Here is a 24,123-nt window from a genome sequence, read left to right as displayed (position 1 = left end):
TTGCCGTCGTTGAAGGAACCATGAATTCTGCTCTGTATCAGAGAATTCTACAGGAGAATGTCAGGCCATCCGTCCATGAGCTGAAGCTGAAGTGCAGCTGGGTCATGCAGCAAGACAATGATCCAAAACACACAAGCAAGTCTATATCAGAATGGTTGAAGAACAAGAAATTTAAAGTTTTGGAATGTCCTAGTCAAAGTCCAGACCTAAACCCCAATGAGATGTTGTGGCAGGACCTGAAACGAGCAGTTCATGCTCAAACTCACAAATGTCACTGAGTTGAAGCAGTTCTGCATGGAGCAGTGGGCCAAAATTCCTCAACAGTGCTGTGAGAGACTAATCAATAACTACAGGAAGCGTTTGGTTGCAGTTATTGCTGCTAAAGGTGGCGTAACCAGTTATTGAGTCTAAGGGGGCGATTTACTTTTTCACACAGGGGCACTGGGTGTTGCATAACTTTCTTTAATAAATAAATGAAATATGTATGACATTTTTGTGTTATTTGTTCCCTCAGGATCCCTTTTTATCTAATATTAGGTTTTGGTTGAAGATCTCAATACATTCCGTGTCAAAAATATGCAAAAATGCAGAAAATCAGACAGGGGGAAAATACTTTTTCACGGCACTGATATATATATTAGTGCCATGAAAAAGTATTTGCCCGTCTGAATTTCTGCATTTTTGCATATTTTTGACACTGAATGTTATCAGATCTATATATAGTGTGTGTGTAATATCATAATTTTTTTAATCTTCAATTCAAGAATCCTCATGGTTCCTTCTGCAGATCTGTTTTATATATTTGTCTTTTTATCTACTATGAAATCTGCTGCCTTGAAACCTGACCTGAAATGCAACCCTTTACTGTAAGTTTGAGTAGGAATACATTAATGGAAAATCTTGAGTTGAATACAAGATTATATGTGGTTTTTGGATAACCTCAAAGCCAATTTGCAGTGGATATTGTTTTAGTGCTTTTTCTCCCTTGCTTGTTGTTATTTGAACTTCCTTGAAAGAATGTCCTACTGTACGTTTTCACTGGCTGAATCAGAAGTTTGCTAACCTGCTGACCTGGGTTGTTTGCTGCTTTGGCAGTGAAGCTTTGTTTTCAAGGCAAGGGGGATGGGTTTAAAAATGTGAAGAACTATTGAAAAGCTGCTTCTAGAGGAGAGTTTTTTTTTTTTTTTAATTCTCCCACCACACAGGAGTGATCCTTGTTCATTTAATTAAAAATAAAATAAAACATAAAATAAAATGTGCACAGCAGGGAGTTGAAAAGCAACATTGTTCTTAAAAGGGTGGATCTTTTTCTTCTTTCTCTCTTCCGTTTACACATTTTAACCCCCCAAAATTGCACCGACAATTTCTATTAATGGCTGAATTCCATCTCTCTGTCTGTGTGTGTGTGTGTGTGTGTGTGTGTGTGTGTTTTTTTGTAAATTGAAGACAAATCTGGCCTTTTAATGTGATGGTAATTTAAAACAGAAAACAAACACTGATTTCTTTTTATTTCATACAGGATGTGTATTATGCTTTGTCAAATTAATCTTGTGCATACTTGGCTTTGATAAATATCTGAATTTCTTTGAAATGCATGTTGTCATCTGACTGTAGACTACAGATTGTAAGTAATTGTTTTTTTTCCATTGAATGTATCTGTTGCTTCTCATTTAGGGAGAGAGTTGAGTGGTCCAGTGGTTAAAGAAAAAGGCTTGTAACCAGGAGGTCCCCGGTTCAAATCCCACCTCAGCCACTGACTCATTGTGTGACCCTGAGCAAGTCACTTAACCTCCTTGTGTTCCGTCTTTCAGGTGAGACGTAATTGTAAGTGACTCTGCAGCTGATGCATAATTCACACACCCTAGTCTCTGTAAGTTGCCTTGATAAAGGTGTCTGCTAAATAAACAAATAATTTGTAGATGCTTAAAACATTTAGACCCATATGCAGAAAAGATGGCTATAATTTCCGGTCATTAAAAATAAATAACAATTACTGGGCGGTATTTAGCATGCGATTCTATAGAACTACAGCCTGGTTATTTTCCAGTAATGGTTTTAGATGTGGTTTACCGTCGCAGATTTTTACAGAGATTGTATAAAACAAAATTGGTGCTTGCTGTTGGAATCGTTAAACGGGGCTTCTTTGTATAAGGTGTGTGTGTGTTGCACATTAACAAATACTTGAACATATACAATCGCAGCACAGAGATATTAAATGTAATCCTGGGATAACCTTCGCATGCATGTTGAATGTAAATGTAGGCATACTTTTGTGTAATCTGTGACCTAAAATATTGATTACTTATTTATCTCGAAGAAACTGTTTTCTCCTGGGGAAAAAAAAAATATATATATATATATATATATATATATATATATATTAATATAAATTGTGTGGACTGGTGCTTGTACGTGTAGAAAAATGTAATTGTATGTAAAAATAATTGTAAGTCACCCTGGATAAGGGCATCTGCTAATAAATAAATAATAATAAATAATGGTGAATAGTATCCATTCTTCTGTTTGCCTACCAGACAGCAAAACTAACATTACAAAGATCCAGGATTCCAGCCACCCGCAGTGTGCTTCAACTATAAATGGTATGCAATAACAATGTGACATCAACTTTTGAGCACCCTGGTACTACTTCCCAAAACCTGAATATATATTGAGTTTGACTTACTTGCTCCAGTGAAGCTGTCCTGCTGTGTTTTTATATACCTAGTTTTGCTAAACTAAATTCTTGGTACAATACTGTGACAGAAAGACAATGATTCTTGTTGGTAAATCTCCCTCCTGACCTGTGATGGCGCTATGTAACGGGAACAAAGTACTCTGGACTACTTGGCCTGACGCTTCGTTCCGAAGGTTTAAAAGGAAGTCGGTCATGTAGAAAAGAGACGGAGCTTCGGTACACTAACTCATTGACCTGGAGGGGAAATGATGTGGCAGCTGCAGTGACGGTATAAATAGGGGTCGAAGCAATGTTATCTGTTCCTTTTGTTTTGGTTATTGTAAAGAGACCCGGAAGGACCTGTGCTTGTTGTGGAAATAATCGTGAGTATTTTGTTTTGTTCTGTCTATTTGTTACTTGTATCACTAGACAGCTAACACGTTCCGGAGCAGTCGCCAGAGGCCAGAACAAACCCAGAACAGCACTTCACTTGTCTCGCAGTAACTTGTATTGTACCACAATCACTAATTCATGCACTAAAGGGACTTGTGTATGTGTTGTGTTTTACTGTGGGGATACAATAACGGGACTTATTTCGAGACCAGCTTGGGGATTATAAACGTAAGTAATACACGCCGCTGTATTACTTACCAGCATTATTATTTACTGTTTGTTTTGCCGTCAGGCACTGGACAAAAACAAATAAAAAACAAACCTTTGCACCTGGATTACAATTGTCTGTCTGTTCTTTAATCACCTGCACCTGCACACTATTAACCACTTTGCCACAGGTACACATACAGAAATTGAAATCTACTCATGAAAGTAGCACTGAAATTACATTTTTCAGGGAACAAATATCAATCTTGTAATGTAACTCTCTGAAGCTGAAAAGGGCTAAAAATGTTCCAATTCTTACACAGACAACATTTCACAATTGTGTCAGACCATAAGCAGCTGACAGACTTGTTCGGCGAAGACAAAACTATTCCACCTATAGCTTCAGCTAGAATCCAGCGTTGGGCCTTGATGTTCTCATCTCCCGTTGCCCGATTCTTCAACTAACACACCTGTGTCACAAGAGTTAGAGAGGGTACACCTCTTGGACAATGGAAATAACTATTGCCCAAAAATCACATTGATTTTATTAGAATTGTTAAAAATAAAGTAAGTGTGTGTGTGTGTGTTTGTCTCCAGGGGTGGCCAATTTAAAAAAAAAACAAAAAACAAAAAAAAACTTGCTGTTCAAGGTACAAAATGCTAGAAAAATCTACTTGTCCTTCTTAAAAATACTTCCCCCTCCCCGTCGCACAAAACACAAAAAAAAGTAGAATGTAACTTGTAGGAGGATTTTGGTTTAATTTAACAGTGAACACAATCACTTGGTGGTTAACAGGGGCGGATCTAGCCTTGTAGCTTGACTGGTTCACTAAATTCTTAGATACACAAAAGGTTCCCTGTGACGTGACGTGACCTCACCTCAACAAATTTATAACATACTTTAAGGAAATGTTTCTTTCAGTGCAGTTTGGAACACGTTTGCTAGTACAATTTAAGTAACATACTAAGGGTAAAACTGTAATAAGCAATAATTGGGAGTTATTCAAATATAAAAATAGCTTCTGTCTGTTTTTTCCACTCTTTATAAGCTGGATTCAACTCCTGATGTACAGGTGTTTTAGTTTGTTGCATCACAGACACACAGTCATTGCCAGCTATTACTGCTGCTTTGTGGAATTCTGATTTTCTTTATGTTCTTTCAGTTTTGTAACCCCAGATTTACAAAGAATGTGTGTTTTTCTACCAAAATACATGCAATATTTATAGTAGGCTCCGTCAAATGCTACAGACAATGTTTTCTTTTGTTTATTTCTATGATATATTTATTTTACTTAATAGTACTATACTTATAACGGATTGTTGAATGCTGCATGCTGATTTGATCCATTAGTGTTCCAAGCCATTACAATATCAGCACAATGTCACGATTAGGAACTACTTAGGAACAATGGCAAATCACTGTACCTGTGCTAACTATGTATCACAGCGCCACCAAAATCAAAGAAAACACCTGTCAAAATACGTGCTGTCATGGAAGATACTGAAGACATCAAGGTGTTTTGTCATATCTTCCAGTTTATATTAATTTGCACTATGAACCAGTTTGCTATTTTAAACCCCATGCTGTTTTGGCATTTTATTTGTAGTAGTTTGTTTTACCGGATTTATGGTTGAGATTATATATAACAAATTAATAAACAGGAGAGAAGACCGTATCCTCAGTGGCTATCACAGTGTTACCGAGATGCAGGGACACTGCAGCTCGTGCACAGTAGAACGTTTACTGAACAAGTATTGTGAGGGAGCCCCCTCACATGGTAATGTCTTTATAAAGTGTGCAATGCATTTGTACTATTTTAAATATATTCCCTGACGTTGTTGTTTTTATTAAGTCAGCAGAAAGCCGTGCTCATGTTTGTATTCTGTGTACACATTTTATAATAATAATACGTCTTGAAAACAAATGCAATACTTGCAGTATTTAGTTACTGATCATGCGCAGTGGATACTGTGAGTGTGAGTGCACAGGGTAAAAAAAATTAACTCAATTTTTATATGTGTGCTTTATAGATATTTGTATGAATATTTAAAAATATAAAAGTAAAAAGTACAAAATTATTTCCACTTATTTAGGGCGGGCTCATTTTGGAAAAGACAAATCAGTTAGCTTGTATTCTCTATTTTACTTCACTGTGATGACAATAAACAAATAAATACATAAATAAATCATATGACAGTGCAATATTATGAACTATCCACACAGCACGAATTAGCACAGCTCTTTCCAGATTTTTTTTTCTTTTAAATTAGGGGTGGGCAACGATATGAAAATTGTACATCGATATCGTGCCAGTATTTCGATATCGATAATATCATAGTCTTCCAAAAACACAGAAAAATATAACCACAATTGCAATATGAAATGTATATATACTTTAACAGATATTTACATATGAAAATAAATAACTTAACTTACTGTAACTTCATGGTGCTTTGCTTCACAATATCCGTAGGGAAAAACAAGGTATTATTGTTGTTTTACTATTCCATCATCAGCCACCTCAAAAACGAAATATCTCTATACTTCACTGCGCAGACTTTAGAGTTGTTTATCTTTTAGTTAATCCAGAAGTAATTGAATCTTTACTCACAACACCTCTAAAATATTAAGCACGTGTATGTAATGCTGAATTTCACATTATTATGAGATGTTTTGAAGTTTTAAAAGTACATCTCATTTAGAATACCAAAAGTTCCAATTTTAAAAATACATTAATAGAGTAAGTAATCACACAAACAAATGCAATGAACCATTGACTCATGCACATATCTCAAAATAGTGGAATATATATATATATATATATATATATATATATATATATATATATACACACACTACAAGTCAAAAGTTTTAGAACACCCCCATTTTTCCAGTTTTTATTGAAATTTAAGCAGTTCAAGTCCAGTGAATATCCTGAAATGGTACAAAGGTAAGCGGTAAACTGCCAGAGGTTAAAGTTTAGGTTACCAAAAACTGAAAAATAATGTACATTTCAGAGTTATACAAAAAGGCCTTTTTCAGGGAACAAGTAATGGGTTAACAACTTACAGTTGTTCTGCAGCAATGGAAGTAAATTAAGCCTTGAAAGTTGATGCTAACAATTCCTACAGGTGTCCCAACTTTTGTTGATTACTTACAAACCCTCTGTCTGTATAAAAGCAGTGTTGGAACAGACTGTGTTACTACACCCTCTTAAGCATTATTTGGACAGTATTGTACTGCAGGAAGTAGTATAGTGCTCTCATAATGGTGAGAAAAAGGCAATTAACAAAGGAAAACAGACAGACCATTATAACCCTTAAAAGTGTAGGTCTTTCCTTTAGAGAAATTGCAAAGAAAGCCAAGGTGTCAGTGAGTACAGTTTCCTACACCATCAAAAGGCACTTGGAAACTGGAGGAAACTCTGACAGGAAGAGGTCTGGCAGACCCAAAGCCACAACAGAATCAGAAGACAAGTTTCTGAGAGTCAACAGCTTGCGTGATAGGCGGCTCACATGACAACAGCTTCAAGCACAGCTTAACACTGGTCGAAGTAAGCAAGTCTCAGTTTCAACTGTGAAGAGAAGACTTCGAGCTGCAGGTTTGACAGGTCGAGTGGCAGTAAGAAAGCCATTGCTAAGATGGCAAAACAAGAAAAATTCCATGATTTCTTTTTTATCTCCAATTGTTTATTTGTTCTATGCTTTAATTTCAGAGTACATTGAGACATTAAACTGTGTAAATTTCAATAAAAACTGGAAAAATAGAGGTGTTCTAAAACTTTTGACCAGTAGTGTATGTATGTATGTATGTGTATATGTATGTATATATATATATATATATATATATATATATATATATATATATTGTAACACGATTCGCACTCACTTGGGTTCGTGCCCCTTTAAAAATACGACCCAGCACACAGAAATGGATTTTCTTGCGCGGTTGCGCTAATTTTTTAATAAAGACAAAAATAAAACAAATACACAAAATAAACACCTAGCTCCTCTTGGAGCACTAACTAACACACGGGAACACCCTGACTAACACGGGACAGCTACGCTGTTTTCCCGTCCTTCCAAAACCTCAAACTTAAACACACTGGTTTGACACCGCACTTACTTTTTCTCTGGCTACTCGGAGACAGAGCACCTCTTCTGCCTCCTTCTACTCAGCAGCCTCGAGCAGACTGCTTGCTCTCCTTTTAAACTCCCGCACCTGGACCTAATTTTTTAATAACGCCCAGGTGCGGATGATAATTAACAATAAAACAATTAAACTAAACCATAAGCAAATTAAATGAAACAATAAAGCAATCAATACGGTGCATTCTCACATGTTTTTCTTTCTTTGCAGGGAGGTTTTAACCCCCTCCCTGCCGTCTCTCACAACCCGCTATATTACAATATATATATAATAGATATATCTATCTATCTCTATCTATCTATCTCTATCAAATTATTTAAGCCGATTTTCCTGTTATGTGTTTGTTTTTAGGTGCGTATCCCTTTTTTAAAAAAGAGGTTGTGGATTTGTTGTTTTTCTTGATTTATAGCTGTTGATGTTTGAAATACATTTGCTTATTGGGTTCTTAGAAAAATAAATACCAATCAATGGAATAAAACGGTTAAATAATACTTGGTTTTTGCCTACGAGACTAACAAGGTATGCATGGGGTTTGTTGTATCTTAATTAAAAATAAACTTGATTATACCGAGTTTGTCTCTATAATTATGAATGAGCACACTGAAAGAAATGGAACCGAATGGTCTGTATTTTCCAGAGAAGTGCCTAATTGTATGAACAGGATATGATTGCTGTAGGTATTGTGCCTAACCTGCTGACTGTGTTTGTTTTTACATGACTGGTTGTACATCCAGAGCAAATAAGTTTAATTCCCATTTCACATGAGCAGAACCCAAGTTTGTTTTAGCTTGCTTAAAATAGTTGTGATAATTGAGTAGTATGCTTGACTTGCTCTTTCAGTGGGGCTTAAGATAAGATCACTTGAAAGGAAGGAGGGGCTTCTTCAAGTGAGAACCTCTTGCAGTCCTGTATGAGTGATACAGTATGTGAACATCAAGGCTCTCTGGTATGCAGGTACCCGTGTCCTTTATGCACGCATGCTTTATCAAGACTCTCGGGTTTACAGTTGTCTGTCACAGGCAGCCCCACCATGGATTTTTTTTATTTAAAAATAAATCAATTAAAAAAAAAGAAATAGAATAATCATGCAGGTGATGTCTTCTTGCTGACTGCTTCCCAAGCATAAGCAACTATGTTTGCAAGACGTTAGCGGTTGTCTATTTGGCAGGACTTCACTTCTCGCTTTCATAGAGTTTAGGCTTCTGGTCCGGAGAGCAGAGCATGCATAGTTTGCAATATTGAATAAGCAAGTTAGTTCGAGGAACTCGGTAGAAAAACTAAATGCATTCTGATTTATGAATTCAAAACCCTGATGTTTTTTGCAGGGTAGCCTTTCTTTTAAAGTTACTCGATGTTGAAAGCGTTAAAGCAAGCTTGAGTACACGCCGAGAGGTTGACAAATCGACTTTTTTGATTGTCAGTATGTACAACAACTTTATTTCCCTCTTCCATATTCCCCTTTGAGGCAATTCATACTTGTCTTCACTTTACACAGCTGTTGTGACAATCCTGTCGAGTCAGGTCAACTTATTGGATTACATTCATTTTAAAGTTTGTCCCTCTCATGGAAAGCATGTACTTACCAAATTTAAGTTGTTGTTCAACTGTTTAGTTTGGCTTGGTTCAGAGGAAATTTGTGTGTATATATGTGCACATGCATGCATGCATACATACCTACCTACATACATATGAAGTTTAAACACATACTGTAAAGTGGTCAAACATTTAATAATATACTATTCGTATAACCGGTTACGTGACAAATTTCACTAAACGCATATTTTAATGTGTTACCTTTAGTAAATTATCATATACAGTAGTCAGTTGCGTATTCGACTGCAGTGGTGCCAGAATAAGGCAGATGATAATATAAAAAAGAAGGGGTTTGGCAATTGCCTCCCAAGCAGTTTTTCTAATTGGTGCAACAGAAAGATTAACACTAGGGCGGGTTTTATCCTTGGTTGATCTGGCGCTTCAGTGGCGCACTCTGTGTTCATGCTGTAGTTGGCGTGGTATAGTACCCAGTCCACGTGGTAAGAGTTATTGACAAGCATTTTTTTCTGACATTTGTTATATTTAGGGCTTCTGATTTTCGGTTTTAACCGATACAAAAAAAAATGAAATCGGTGGGTAGTCAATAAACACCGGAAAGCACCAGAAAAACTGTGGAAATGGTTAATCAATTCATGTTGACTTTACCGTATTCCCATTAAAAGATAAAACCGACTACAAAAATAATAATAAAAACATTTCCCAGTGCTGCTGGACAATGTCCCGCCTTCCTGACTTGCATCTATCATTCAGTGCGTTTACATGAGCATAAGAATTCCGATATTTTTCGGAAAACTAATTCCGATATCAAAAGTCATGTAAACACAGTGTTCGGAAAATGTATCGGAATATTCCTTAGGTCAGTTTTCGGAAAACAGCTCCTAGAAATTTCCGATTTCAATTCCGAAAACGAACCAATTGTATATCATATAAACGCACTTTTCGGAAAACTTCTTCTGATAGCGTACTGCATATGTGCAAACTTTGACCTGTCCGACATCATCAAAAAGACATAAAAACAGGCCTCTAGTTGTTTTTTCTCTGGAAAAAGGCAAGAAAACCATTCAATTGCTGAGAGAAGCCGGATAAAAAAGGGTCTGTATCTGGGCAAAACACATAGCCCTGGCACCTCGGAGATAACACGGACATAAACAAACAAGATAGCTGCTTCTGCATCCAGCGCTCAAAGAATATCAAAGACATTTGCAGAGCTTTTTGAGATGTTATAGTAATAAAATAATGACTTGGATCGCATTATTTAGGAGTTTGGTGATAAAACGAGTGATCAGGAGATTATTTATCAGTATGCACGACTGTGAAGAGGTATGTGAAAAATACAGCAAACAATGGGTGGGGCGAGGCTGGAGATGCAGTGCCTTTTTAAACCTGTTTTACTGTGAAAAAAATATTTTTAAACGTCTAAAATAAACTGGACCGCAAAGGGTTAAGGGGCTGAATACTTCTGCAACCAGTACATTTTAATTTTGTACATTTTACGGCACCTGGCAGCCATCAATTCCTTTGTTTTGTACAAGGAATGCACCAGGGAAAATATCAGTAGGAGAGGTTTCATCTTGAAGCTAGCCACAGTGCTTCAGCAGAAACATTTCGATCAGAAAACTGCAAAGCTGCAGGCTGCAGCAGCTCAACCTGGACTCTTTGCTGCACCAAATGACACACGCAAGTGCTAACGCATGTTACTTTTGTTTTTACAGTTGTGTATGTACATATATCTGTTTGCACACTACTTTGTTTATTTTTTTTTCATTTTTTGAAGTGGTGCTTTATATGTGGCAAGTTAGAAAATAAATCATTTTATGTTTAATAGTTAATTTTAAATACGGCGTTTCGGCTGTGCAGATGTTTAATATGATGTGCTTGAATAAAACTTTTGAGTTGAATTGGATAATTTGTCTTTCATTTTAGCATTGATGTTGTTTAAAATGTACCGTCATAATGACTGCTGGCGGCGGCTTCAGGTATGTGTATAACTGCGGCGGTTCTAGTGTTAACATGGTCATTTTTGTGGTGCATATGTAGAATAATATTGTCTGGCATTAGGTTTGAGTACTCAAAATTAACACTCGAGTACTCAAGCACTAAATTACTCGAAATTCCCACCCCTACTCATCGTATTACTAACCCTTTTATATGCTCTAAGAATATTCACCTACAATCCCGCCTTTTCCAGACTTCTAGAATAAGGTTCTGCATTATCATTGAAATTTCTAGCACCTTGTAGACAATACTATCATAGCATCAAAGGGTATGAATACTTTTGAATTGGCATTTTTGGAGTTTTGCAAAAAAAATTATGAATTAACTGCAGACATCTATTTCTTGTAACTTTTTTTTCCCCTCATCCACAAAAGCAAAACTTGCCACAAAAGCAAAACTTGCTACAAAAGATTTTTCCTAAAATTCTTTGAGAAATTTCTAGAAATTACACATTTCCATTGGGGTATGTAAACTTATGTATGTACTGTATTTCAAACTTATTTTTTACATTCAAACTAGGTAATCGTAGGGTATATTTCATCAGAGTGAAAACGTTATTCTCAATTTATATATATATATACAGTACTGTGCAAAAGTTTTAGGCAGGTGTGAAAAAATGCTGTAAAGTAAGAATGCTTTCAAAAATAGACATGTTAATAGTTTATATTTATCAATTAACAAAATGCAAAGTGAGTGAACAGAAGAAAAATCTACATCAAATCAATATTTGGTGTGACCACCCTTTGCCTTCAAAACAGCATCAATTCTTCTAGGTATACTTGCACACAGTTTTTGAAGGAACTCGGCAGGTAGGTTGGCCCAAACACCACCTTCTGTGGATTTAGGCAGCCTCAGTTGCTTCTCTCTCTTCATGTAATCCCAGACAGACTCGATGATATTGAGATCAGGGCTCTGTGGGGGCCATAGCATCACTTCCAGGACTCCTTGTTCTTCTTTAAGCTGAAGATAGTTCTTAATGACTTTCGCTGTATGTTTGGGGTCGTTGTCATGCTGCAGAATAAATTTGGGGCCAATCAGATGCCTCCCTGATGGTATTGCATGATGGATAAGTATCTGCCTGTACTTCTCAGCATTGAGGAGACCATTAATTCTGACCAAATCCCCAACTCCATTTGCAGAAATGCAGCCCCAAACTTGCAAGGAACCTCCACCATGCTTCACTGTTGCCTGCAGACACTCATTCGTGTACCGCTCTCCAGCCCTTCGGCAAACAAACTGCCTTCTGCTACAGCCAAATATTTCAAATTTTGACTCATCAGTCCAGAGCACCTGCTGCCATTTTTCTGCACCCCAGTTCCTGTGTTTTCGTGCATAGTTGAGTCGCTTGGCCTTGTTTCCACGTCGGAGGTATGGCTTTTTGGCCGCAAGTCTTCCATGAAGGCCACTTCTGACCAGACTTCTCCGGACAGTAGATGGGTGTACCAGGGTCCCACTGTTTTCTGCCAATTCTGAGCTAATGGCACTGCTGGACATCTTCCGATTGCGAAGGGAAGTAAGCATGATGTGTCTTTCATCTGCTGCAGTAAGTTTCCTTGGCCGACCACTGCGTCTACGGTCCTCAACGTTGCCCGTTTCTTTGTGCTTCTTCAAAAGAGCTTGGACAGCACATCTGGAAACCCCTGTCTGCCTTGAAATTTCTGCCTGGGAGAGATCTTGCTGATGCAGTATAACTACCTTGTGTCTTGTTGCTGTGCTCAGTCTTGCCATGGTGTATGACTTTTGACAGTAAACTGTCTTCAGCAACCTCACCTTGTTAGCTGAGTTTGGCTGTTCCTCACCCAGTTTTATTCCTCCTACATAGCTGTTTCTGTTTCAGTTAATGATTGTGTTTCAACCTACATATTGAATTGATGATCATTAGCACCTGTTTGGTATAATTGTTTAATGATACACCTGACTATATGCCTACAAAATCCCTGACTGTGACTGTGCAAGTGTACCTAGAAGAATTGATGCTGTTTTGAAGGCAAAGGGTGGTCACACCAAATGTGGATTTGATTTAGATTTTTCTTCTGTTCACTCACTTTGCATTTAGTTAATTGATAAAAATAATCTATTAACATGTCTATTTTTGAGAGCATTCTTACTTTACAGCATTTTTTCACACCTGCCTAAAACATTTGCTCAGTACTGTGTGTATATATATATATATATATATCTATCTATCTATCTATCTATATATATATATATATATATATATATATATATATATATATATATATATATATATATATCAAATCTGTGTCTGTGTACCATTTTGAATGGTTTTAAGCATGTGCTAGACCAGTAGTGGTGTGCTTGTAGTGTCTGACAAAGTACTATATATATACATACACACACAATATACTTTTAATTATGTTTTACTGCTTTTTTATATATATTAAAGACCACTAAGGATGAAGCACCTACTATACTGTTTATCCCACTGGAGGACCAATTTACAGGGGATTTCAGTTTTGCAGGCTCAGTTTAATGCCTCGTAGTTTTATAATGTGTGACCTAAGAAAGCACAAGGCATATGACATTCTTGGAAGAGTGCAACATGTTGCAATCACATGCAGACCCAAAGCAGTATTGTAGGTTTTGTTTCAAAACATTATAGTACATTGGGATTGGCTAAAACTTGAGGTGGATAAAATGCACAAGTCCAGTTGTCTCCCTCGTGTACACACAATCTCCAGACTACTTCACAGAAAACACTGAAATGCTTAATCTTTATTCTTTAGCCTTTTAAGATGAAGTTTTTTTCCCCTGGTAAATTTGTTTCCCAAATCTATCCACAAGTGCCTGCTTAAAGTATTGCTGTAGTCGCTGCCCCTGACCTGTCATTTTTTTTACCTGTTTATTGTACCTCATTTGGTTCATTTTAAGTAGTCTTTGCCAGTCACTCCTGTTTCATCCAGATCGGTTTTCTGCCTCTCTCCAACTTCATGATCCAAAGTCTTTTAGACTGGATTGTATAAGTCTTGCAGAGTTCAGGTTCTCTCTGCAAATGTTTCCAAATATAATACTTGAGTAATATAGCCATGCTATCGTTGCAATACTCGGGCACAACCCTAACATAATGGCAGTACTGTATGTCTTTCATTGGGTTAGATAAGTGAATAAGTAATAATTATCCCCTGTGAAGGGGGATATAGTGGAGGTGGTCCATACATACTGTACATATATCTTGCATCAAATGTTTCCATATATCTGGAGAACAGCTTATCGAATTGTCATTATACTTGGTATTAACGTTATTGAGCATAAGTTATTCCGTATCAGATTCAGGGGGTATAGGGGGTGTTTGTCTATCAATATTACAACAAACGTCTGCATATATTTGGATCATTATACTTGGTTATTTCTTAAAAAAAAAATTCCATGATCCCATAAATGATCATTGGTTGCCTGAAATGTTTGATTAGTTTTCAGTGTGGCATGTTCCTATTATATATATATAATATCTCTCTCTTATATACAGTAGCTATTGCTTGCCAAAATGTTTGACAAATTGGGGAGGGGGAGACAAATACATATAATAAATACAAAGCTATACAATTTGCTTTAGGCTCTTAGAAGTAGAATATGTGTACAGTAAAATAAACACCTATTAATTTATTAATCATAATTTAAAGGAGTTGAGTTGTTTATGATGAATGTTGCCAGAATCAATAACACATTGACATCCAGCAATGGTATCTACAAAAAGCTGCTGCTCTGAATTTGTAAAGGCTATCTTTAGAAAGATTTAAGAACTCTTAGAGAGTGGATATAAAGGGACCTTGCAGCTAACCCTAAGCAAATCAGCACTGTTTCATACAGGTCAACATTGCTTTGTGCCAAGACATTCAAGCCAAGTCTGTGATGTGTACATTCGTGTCGATATTGGAATTGTGCAGCATGATGCGTAACATGTGTCGGCTTTCACTGTACACGTCACTGTTTTGATACTAGACGTTCCAAGCTATAAATAACTGTGCTATTTTAGACAAGGGTCCAATTAGGAAGAGATGGAAAATGTATAGCTCTCCAGAGGCTTTGCTGCAGTCTTGTGTGATTCACCTGGACCCTCAGGAGGAATTTAGAGTGCTAGGTACAGCTTGCAGTTGAATGATTTTGTGATCAGTGTCACCTCATGTATTTGCGTTTCTCAAACGCTGTTTAAGTTCAGTTGGTCAACAGAGTAATTTTATTGTTAAATGGAAGAATTTTAAGAAGCAGCTAAAATCGGTATGCAACCCATTTCGTTGATTACAGGGGTGTGCAATTAAAAAAAAATGTATTCTCGCCGGTCTCAAACAACAATGACGGACAGTTTGGTCCGCCCTCACAAATATATACAATGATAAGAACAACAATAAAAATAGAAATAAATCCATACATAATATAACACAGCGGAGAGGGGGTTAAACCTCCCTGCCAAAAAATAATAAAAAAATAACGTGTATTTTGTTTAGTTATTTGTATTGATTTATATTTGTTAATTGTTGTATTATTAATTATCCCCTGCACCTGGCTATCATTGTAAATTAGAGCCAGGTGCATGGTATTTAAAGAGAGAAGCCAGTCTCTTCAGGGCTGCTGTGTGAAGTCAGACTATGTGTCGTAGTACTGAAAGGTACTGTGTGAAGCCTGTTTGTGGATCATGTTTTTGTTTTGTTTGGTTTGCTTTAACAGGTAAACAGCTTATCTGTCCTGTTTTAGTTAGATTCCTTTGTTAGTAAGTGCTCCAAAAATGAGTTAGGTTTTTGTTTTGTTTTCATTGATTTTGTTTATTAAAAATAGCGTAACTGCGCTTTAAAAACTAAATTTCTGTGTGTTGGGTCTGTTTTTAAAGGGGCAATGAACCACCAAGAGTGCAGCCGGTTCACATTAAATAAATATCCACAAGGAGAGGGCACCTCGTCACAATGACACAAACAAAAATAATAATTAAACTAAAGATTCAAACTCTGTCAAACTTTTAGGTTGGGGATCACTAAATGACACTTATGGAGACATTGCTGAAAAAATGAATTGGAATACATTTTAAAACCTTTTTTTTTGCATTCAAACTAGGTAATCGTAGGGTATAGTTCATCAGAGTGAAAACGTTATTCTCTTAATCTTCAGATTCTCAGCTGTTTAGAAAGGTATAATACAGTATACTTTCAGTGGCTATTTGTCCTGATACACAAGCTGAAAGTCACGTTAGGTCAGTTAGAACTCAAACTGGTAGAAAGTTAACCGGAGCGGAAGGGTTAAAGGATTGGTTTCTAAACTAAACTATATTACCCAGAAGAACGGCAAGGACGCTTGTTTAATACATTTTGGTTTCCTTTATGGCCACTGGATAAAGAGAAATGAGGTATACCAGGGAGGAGTTGTTCTATTGAAATAATTACTGGTATACCTGGGACATTGAATTGTTGGGAATGTAGAATAGTGATTGCAGTGGGGGTGGGGGTCCCAATATTCTTTGTGCCCCAGGACCCCAAGGCCCCAAGAAGTCTTAATCTGCCTCTGCATACTGTATGGCTCTATATTTACATCTGAGATGGTGCCTTTTAAGCCACGGCCACTATAGTGCTTCAGTGCTGGCATAGCTCTTCACACAGGCCATTAAGACGGGTTCTGTCCCGTCTCTAAACTACCTTGTGAGGGTGGTTCAGAGGCGTCAAATATATACAGGCTCTGAGCCATAAAAACTAGTCTGTGAAAAGGGCTCTAGCCCCTATAGAAGTTTCTGAATGCATTTCATTCTAACCTTGTGCTTGTTATGGGATTATGAGGACCTTCTATGTGCCTGCACGGGTTGTTTTGGTACTGCAATTGCTGTAGTTTTAGACCACACATTTTCACTGATGTCAAAAGCACAGACATTAGAATAAAACAAGAAGATCTAAAATATACAAGTAAAGTACAATATCTGTCATTACATTTTTTTTTTAAATTACAAAGGCAGTTACTAGGAGCCTGGGGGTCCAGCTGGTTGGAAAGCAATGCTTCATAGAAGTTGAAGGTGCTTGTGTTTTAATCTCTGGGTCCCCAGCTTCACAAAACTGCACGCTGCAGATATCCCAGTTTTTTAAATAGCAAATAGCTTTGTGTCATTTAATTGTGTGAATGGCTTGCCTTTTTATCCCTTGTCATTTTATGATATATTGCAATTGTTCTGTTTTTTACTATAATTTCCCCAAAGATTTGACTAACTGGTATTCAGTTTTAGTTAGGCCTGCTGGGTTCAGAATCCATCTAAATAATAAGCACGCCTTCAACCACATGGCTGCCAGTGCACCCAAATACCAGTGCACACACAACGGTTCTCATAATAGTGTTAAAAAATAAATCTATTTTGATGCAGTAGTTGTATAAACCGTTCTTTACATATATGCAAAACATTAGTGTGGAAAATTAGGCTTTTTTTAAACTATGGTTAAACTATGTATGCATATCCTTTCCAATTACTAGCGTTGGTGCCAGCTTAAGGATTGCTACCTGCCCATATACTAAAGCAGAATTTCCAGCTTCAAAACAGAGCATGTTGGGAGGGCCTAATCACAAGAAAGTTACAGTTCTTTTTTAGGTATTTATTTAATTTTAAAGTTCATGTTGTTGTGACTGTGTGCTTATTTATTCCTTGAGAAAAATTGGTGCGAATTGATATAAATCACTATATATAAATGTACACACACACATGATTATATGTAGATAGAGTTTGAGATAGAGATAGGTAGGTAGGTGATTTCTGATGATCCTAGTTTTGTAAAAGCAAAGCATATGACTTTGGCTCCACTTGATCTGAGGAATTCTGAGGTCTATTGTTTAAAACTTAGTTCTACTGCGTTTAAAATTGGTGATGGGATTTTAAATACAGTGCACTCCATTTTTAAAAGAATCGCATAAAAACGATTGGATTTTTATAAGTGGTTGGTTCTTAAGTGGACCGATATGATTACAATTAACAAAAGTGTGCCTCCGCGCATCAGCAGTTTAAATACAATATACAAATGTCAACATTAAAAATAAGTCCTCGTGGGTAAGCAACTTGTTGTACAGTTACGTTTGCTCAAGGCTGCAAAATCCTATTTTACTATAGTATACTTGACGATCGTCATGTCAGGGTGCTTAGTTTAACTGCCATGCAGTGTTATGTGTAATGACCTTTGAATTAAAATGGCATTACAGTATTTTACTGTCTGGACTACCACTGCATTTAAGTATCTGTGGCTTACTTACTTATTTTCAGTTGCGATGCAAATCTCAGTTTTTCACTAAGCGGAGATGCAAAGCTTTTTCATTCTGTTTCACTGTACCACATCGCTTTCACAAGGTAACATTTCCATCCAGTTTCAAACCCAAGAATGTTAACTATAATGTATACATGTGCACAATAAAGTGCAACAGCAGCAGTAATTAAAACAAAAATAGCTGTTATGTATTGGATTTAAGAGTGTTAGTTATTTGCTGCCACCTACTGGTAGTATTAGCTTAGCTCACTGAGCAGGCGCAGTCTTCCGTGTATGTGATGCGGGAACAATAAAGAAACTTTTGTTGAACCAGAGCACCGTGTCCGTATATATATATAGATATATGTATAACTAAATAATAATATTAATGTTATTAGACATAACATAAAGTGGCGACGAGGATTCGTTTTAAGTTACTGGACAGCTGCCGGCAATAATTGATTCGCTACAGTTTGTCTAAATAACTTTCAATACCCAGACGAGTGACGACGGCTACATACAGAAGGAAGAAATGGCGGCAATCATAGGACGACTCGACTGCTTCGATGAAAATACAGAAGACTGGAACACTTACATCGAACGTTTTGAACACTTCCTCACAGCAAACGACATACCAGCAGAAAGGCGAGTAGCGGCTTTATTAAGTGTGATTGGGGGTAAGACATACAGCCTGTTAAGGAGTTTAATAGCGCCCGAAAAGCCTGGTGCTAAAAGCTATAATGAAATAGTACAAACACTGCAGGAACATTTTTCCCCTAAACCTCTGGTAATAGCCGAAAGGTTTCGTTTTCACAGACGTAATCAAGAAGAGGGTGAGTCTGTGGTGCAGTATATAGCAGTGCTAAAAAAATTAACAGAGCACTGTGAGTTTGGCACACATCTTAATGATACATTAAGAGATAGATTGGTATGTGGCTTGAGAAAGGAAGCGATCCAGAAACGTCTTTTATCTGAAGCTGAATTGACGTTCAAAAAAAGCAGCAGAGATTGCTGTATCAATGGAGACGGCTGCTAGAGAATCTCAACAACTAAACGCTCCGCCTAATATAAATAAGCTCACGTTGACACGGAGAAGCAAGTCGGTTAATAATTGCTGGCGTTGCGGGAAGGATACCCACAGCGAAATGGAGTGCTGGTTTAAAGAAAAGGATTGTCGTTGTTGTGGCAAGAAGGGTCACATAGAACGCGTTTGTAGAATGAAAAAGCATGAAAAGGGGAACGCGCATAGTAGCAAGCTGAGGAAGAAAAGTGTGCAGTACGTGGAAGTAAATGAGTCAAGTGATGATGCTGATACAGATACCGAATTGGCTTTGAATGTGCTTACTCTTAAAGGTGAAACGGCCAATATTTGGGTCACACCAGAAATTGAGGGAAACCCTTTGAAAATGGAACTGGATACTGGTGCTGCAGTGTCCTTGATATCAAAGAAAATGTATGTAGACAAGTTAAGTAATTTTCCCTTGCAACATACGAACCTAGTGTTGAAAACTTATACTGGAGAAGCAGTTTTGCCCAGTGGAAAAATTAATGTACAGGTGAAACTCAATGGTCAGATGGAGCTACTGCAGCTATATGTTGTTGAGGGTGATTACCCACCTTTGTTTGGTAGGGAATGGATTAAGAAAATGAATCTTAACTGGCAGGAAATAAAATCCTTAACTCAGCCAAGCAATTTGGAAGCAGTTCTGATTAAGCATAGCTCTGTATTCAGAAAGGAACTTGGCACAATGAAGGGAATTGAGGCAAAGATAATTGTGAAACCTGACAGCAAACCAAAGTTTTGCCAAAAACGCACGGTACCATATGCAATCAAACCCAAAGTGGATGCTGAATTGACCCGATTGCTAGAAAATGGAGTAGTGTCACCAGTGCAATTCAGTGATTGGGCAACACCGATTGTACCTGTTATCAAGAAGGATGGCACCGTGAGGCTATGTGGTGACTTCAAGGTTACGGTAAACCCTGCTCTGTGTATTGAACAGTACCCAATCCCACGCATCGAAGATTTGTTTGCTTCTCTAGCGGGAGGTCAGTGCTTCAGTAAGTTGGATTTGTCCAACGCCTACTTGCAAATGACGGTGGAAGAGCAATCTAGAAAGTACCTGACTATTACAACACAGAAAGGTCTGTACTGTTACAACCGCTTACCTTTTGGTATTGCTTCAGCTCCTGCATTGTTCCAGAGGGCCATGGACCAAATATTACAGGGACTGTCTGGTGTTCATTGCTACCTTGATGATATACTGGTCACAGGTAGAAATGAGATTGAACATCTTAACAATCTGGATGCTGTTTTGCAACACCTGGAAGAGTATGGCCTGCGTGTTCAGAAGGACAAGTGTGAGTTTTTTAAACAATCATTGGAGTATCTGGGACACATCATTGATGCTACGGGCTTACACAAGTCACCTGGAAAGGTTAAAGCTATCGTGGATGCGCCTGCACCAGAAAATGTAAGCCAGTTGCGATCATTTCTAGGACTGTTAAACTATTACAGTAGGTTTATACCTAACCTAGCAACCATTCTGAGTCCACTAAATGCGTTATTGTGTCAAGGAAAGCAATGGCAGTGGACTAAGGACTGTGAAAAGTCATTTAAGATGGCTAAGGAACAGTTAGTGTCATCAGAGGTTTTAACTCACTTTGATGGAAACCTTCCAATTACCCTTGCTTGCGATGCTTCACCATATGGAGTGGGGGCGGTTATTTCTCATGTCCTTCCTGGTGGAGAAGAAAGACCAATTGCGTTTGCATCCAGGACTCTCAGTAAGGCTGAGCAGAAGTATGCACAAATCGAGAAGGAGGCTCTTGGAATAGTATTCGGTGTACGGAAATTCCACCAATACTTATATGGCAGGAAGTTCACATTATTCACAGACCACCGACCCCTCACAACCATTTTTGGTCCAAAGAAGGGAATTCCATCATTAGCGGCAGCCAGACTGCAACGTTGGGCTTTACTGTTATCTGCCCATACATACGACATTGAATACAGGAAAGGCTCCGATATTGGGAATGCTGATGGACTGTCAAGATTACCATTGAAGGTGACACATAAAGACAAACCTGACACAGTCGACGTGTTTTATTGCAACCAAATGGAACAGCTACCAGTGAAATGTGCTGAAGTGAGAAAAGAAACTAGAACTGACCCTACACTGTCTCAGATTCTAGAGCAAGTCTTAAAAGGCGGGCTAGAAGCCAACCCTGCTGTAAAGACGCCATTCTACGCAAGGCGCCATGAACTGTCTGTGTACCAAGGGTGCTTAATGTGGGGTATCCGTGTTGTCATACCTGCAAAGTTAAGAAGCAGAGTATTGGATATGCTACATGAAGGACATTCTGGAGTAGTCAGAATGAAGGCCATAGCAAGGAGTTACATCTGGTGGCCTGGAATAGACACACAAATTGAGGAGAAGGCAAAATCTTGTACATCATGTCAACGTGTCCAGAATATGCCAAGTCGTGCACCACTCCACCCATGGGTATGGCCAGGTAGACCATGGCAACGTATTCACATTGATTTTGCAGGTCCTTTTAACGGACAAATGTTTCTCATCGTGGTGGATGCTCACTCGAAGTGGCCTGAAGTTTTCATACTGGAATCCACCACTGCGGCGAAGACTATTCAGGTGCTGAGAGGACTATTCAGTCACTACGGTATTCCAGAGCAGCTTGTAAGTGACAATGGCCCACAGTTCATCTCTAGCGAATTTGAAGCATTCTTGAAAACGAATGGCGTAAAACATATCAGGTCTACCCCATACCATCCAGCAACGAATGGTTTGGCTGAACGCTTTGTTCAAACCATGAAGCATGCACTCAAGTCAGCGAAGGAAAGTGCAACTACTAGTAAAAAACTAGATAATTTTTTACTTGTGTATAGAAATACTCCTCATGCAACAACAGATGAATCTCCAGCAATGTTGTTTTTGAAACGCAAGCTGCGCACACGATTGGATCTGCTAAAACCAGACATGTCTTTACATGTTGAAAAGAATCAGGGGTTGCAAATAGCACAACGACAAAACAGTGCGAAGGACAGACAATTTCAAGTCGGTCAGGCAGTGCTGGCACGGGAATATCGTAAGGGAGATAAATGGATTCCAGGAGTTGTTACTGCCAAAACTGGACCTGTCTCATACACTGTGGATGTTGGACCTGGAATGTCTTGGAGACGTCATGCTGACCAGCTACTGGATTGTGTTGGCACCCATCTGAATGAAGATCCTGCAGCAGAAATATTACCAACCCTGACAGAGCCTATTGAGGTTTACACAGCATGTTCACCAACTGCAAACACAACTTCCAAGGGGGTCATTGAGGCTGAAACCAATGCTAAAGAACCTTTGTTTCCACCTTCAACGAACCAAGATGTACACATGGCAGAACCGTCACCAAATGCTGTCGAGAGACGCTATCCTGTTCGGAGTAGGAAAGCTCCCAACCATTTGACTTTTTAATTATCGGTACAGCGTAAATAAATAAATAGTAAAACAACAAAGGCTTGCATGTTAAAATAGTTCAGTAGTGTATAGAGAGCAAGCCAGAAGAAGGGGGCAGAATAATCCCCTGGCTAGCTTGAGGCATGAGGCAGTCCACCCTCTACCTCTAGTTATGTAGATGATTCAATTTGTGACAACAACATTTAACAGGAAGGAAATGTTATGTATTGGATTTAAGAGTGTTAGTTATTTGCTGCCACCTACTGGTAGTATTAGCTTAGCTCACTGAGCAGGCGCAGTCTTCCGTGTATGTGATGCGGGAACAATAAAGAAACTTTTGTTGAACCAGAGCACCGTGTCCGTATATATATATAGATATATGTATAACTAAATAATAATATTAATGTTATTAGACATAACAATAGCATCTTCAATATAAGATATTAAAAGTGCTTAGTGACTTGCATACAAATCGTTCATCTTTGGTGGATCCCTAAGCCGTCAGAAGGACACACCGCCATGCTTTCTTCACAAAATCCTGAATGATATCTAGTCTGAACTCAATTTTGCGAGCACGTTCACACTTGATTGACAGTATGGCTGCATCTTCGTCCAGGCTGTTAGGCCTCCTGTTCAGTTCTTGTGAAAGGACATCGCTTTTGGCCTGATTTTCAGGAGTGAAAAAATAGTTGAATAGGCTGCTTGTTTCTCAGCCCCAATTCCCCCCCCCCCCCCCCCTTTTTTTTCTTCGTACGTGACGAATCATACGTTAGGTCTGTCGCAAGCACACGCATTGCAACTATTATCAACATTCAGCCAAAACAAAAAACTACGAGTTTTGAAGTTTAGGGTATGATTTGAATGCCAACAAAATCATAACGTAGAGTTAGAAATTGGTCAACAAATATTGTCATGACGTCATTCGAAGGATAAATGTTTTGACAATTACATTTTTAATTTAATTTATTAAGCTCTGTTCGCAACCCCCCCTCCTGTCAAGAGATTTAATCTTACATATTTAATTGATACAATTACCGCATCCGTCTCATTTTTAAGTTTGTTTTATTATTATCATTATCCAAAAAACAGCATAAAAATCCTGTTTTCCTATTTTTGTATTCTTTAAAGTTTTATATACAATCCTGCATTGTTGTTAAATTGTTTGAACCAACTGCTAAATGACAATGGAGTCAGTTTATTACTCGCCTTACTGCATTAACAATTATCAGTTTCCTTTACAATTTCGATTACTCAAACTTCTGTTTTTTCATTGCCATTTTAAATAATTGTAAATTCTCTTAATAACTCGAAATTGCCTAAATAAAACAAAACATTCACTGAGTAACGGTTATAGCCTCCATAATTGTAAAAATATAATTTTGCTTTATTTCATGGGTTTGCAGTACTCTGTCAAAATTGACATGTTGTTGTTGTTGTTGTTGTCGTTGTCGTTGTCGTTGTCGTTGTCGT

At 37.8% G+C, this 24,123-nt stretch overlaps 2 protein-coding genes across 5 annotated transcripts in view; both read left to right on the top strand.

The window, feature by feature from the left end:
• The window catches only part of LOC117435483 (growth factor receptor-bound protein 10-like), a 166,753-nt gene that overhangs the window by 6,783 nt on the left and 135,847 nt on the right, over nt 1-24,123 (top strand). The window contains exon 2 of one of the 4 annotated variants that reach the window (XM_059012780.1): nt 1,681-1,811. The exons of the other annotated variants lie outside the window; for them this stretch is intronic. The gene's annotated coding sequence lies outside the window, so the exon portion shown is untranslated. The remainder of the gene's footprint in view (nt 1-1,680; nt 1,812-24,123) is intronic. 4 annotated transcript variants of the gene reach the window in all.
• On the top strand, nt 18,398-23,069 carry LOC117973457 (uncharacterized protein K02A2.6-like). Its single transcript, XM_059012779.1, has one exon. It carries the CDS (start codon nt 19,207-19,209, stop codon nt 22,669-22,671), a length of 3,465 nt encoding a protein of 1,154 aa, XP_058868762.1. The 5' UTR covers nt 18,398-19,206; the 3' UTR covers nt 22,672-23,069.

Source organism: Acipenser ruthenus, chromosome 3 (assembly GCF_902713425.1).
Source record: "Acipenser ruthenus chromosome 3, fAciRut3.2 maternal haplotype, whole genome shotgun sequence".
In the NCBI taxonomy this organism is placed as follows: Eukaryota; Metazoa; Chordata; class Actinopteri; order Acipenseriformes; family Acipenseridae; genus Acipenser; species Acipenser ruthenus.
The sequence above is the reverse complement of the archived record's forward strand: the minus strand, read 5'-3'. Positions and strand labels throughout refer to the sequence as shown.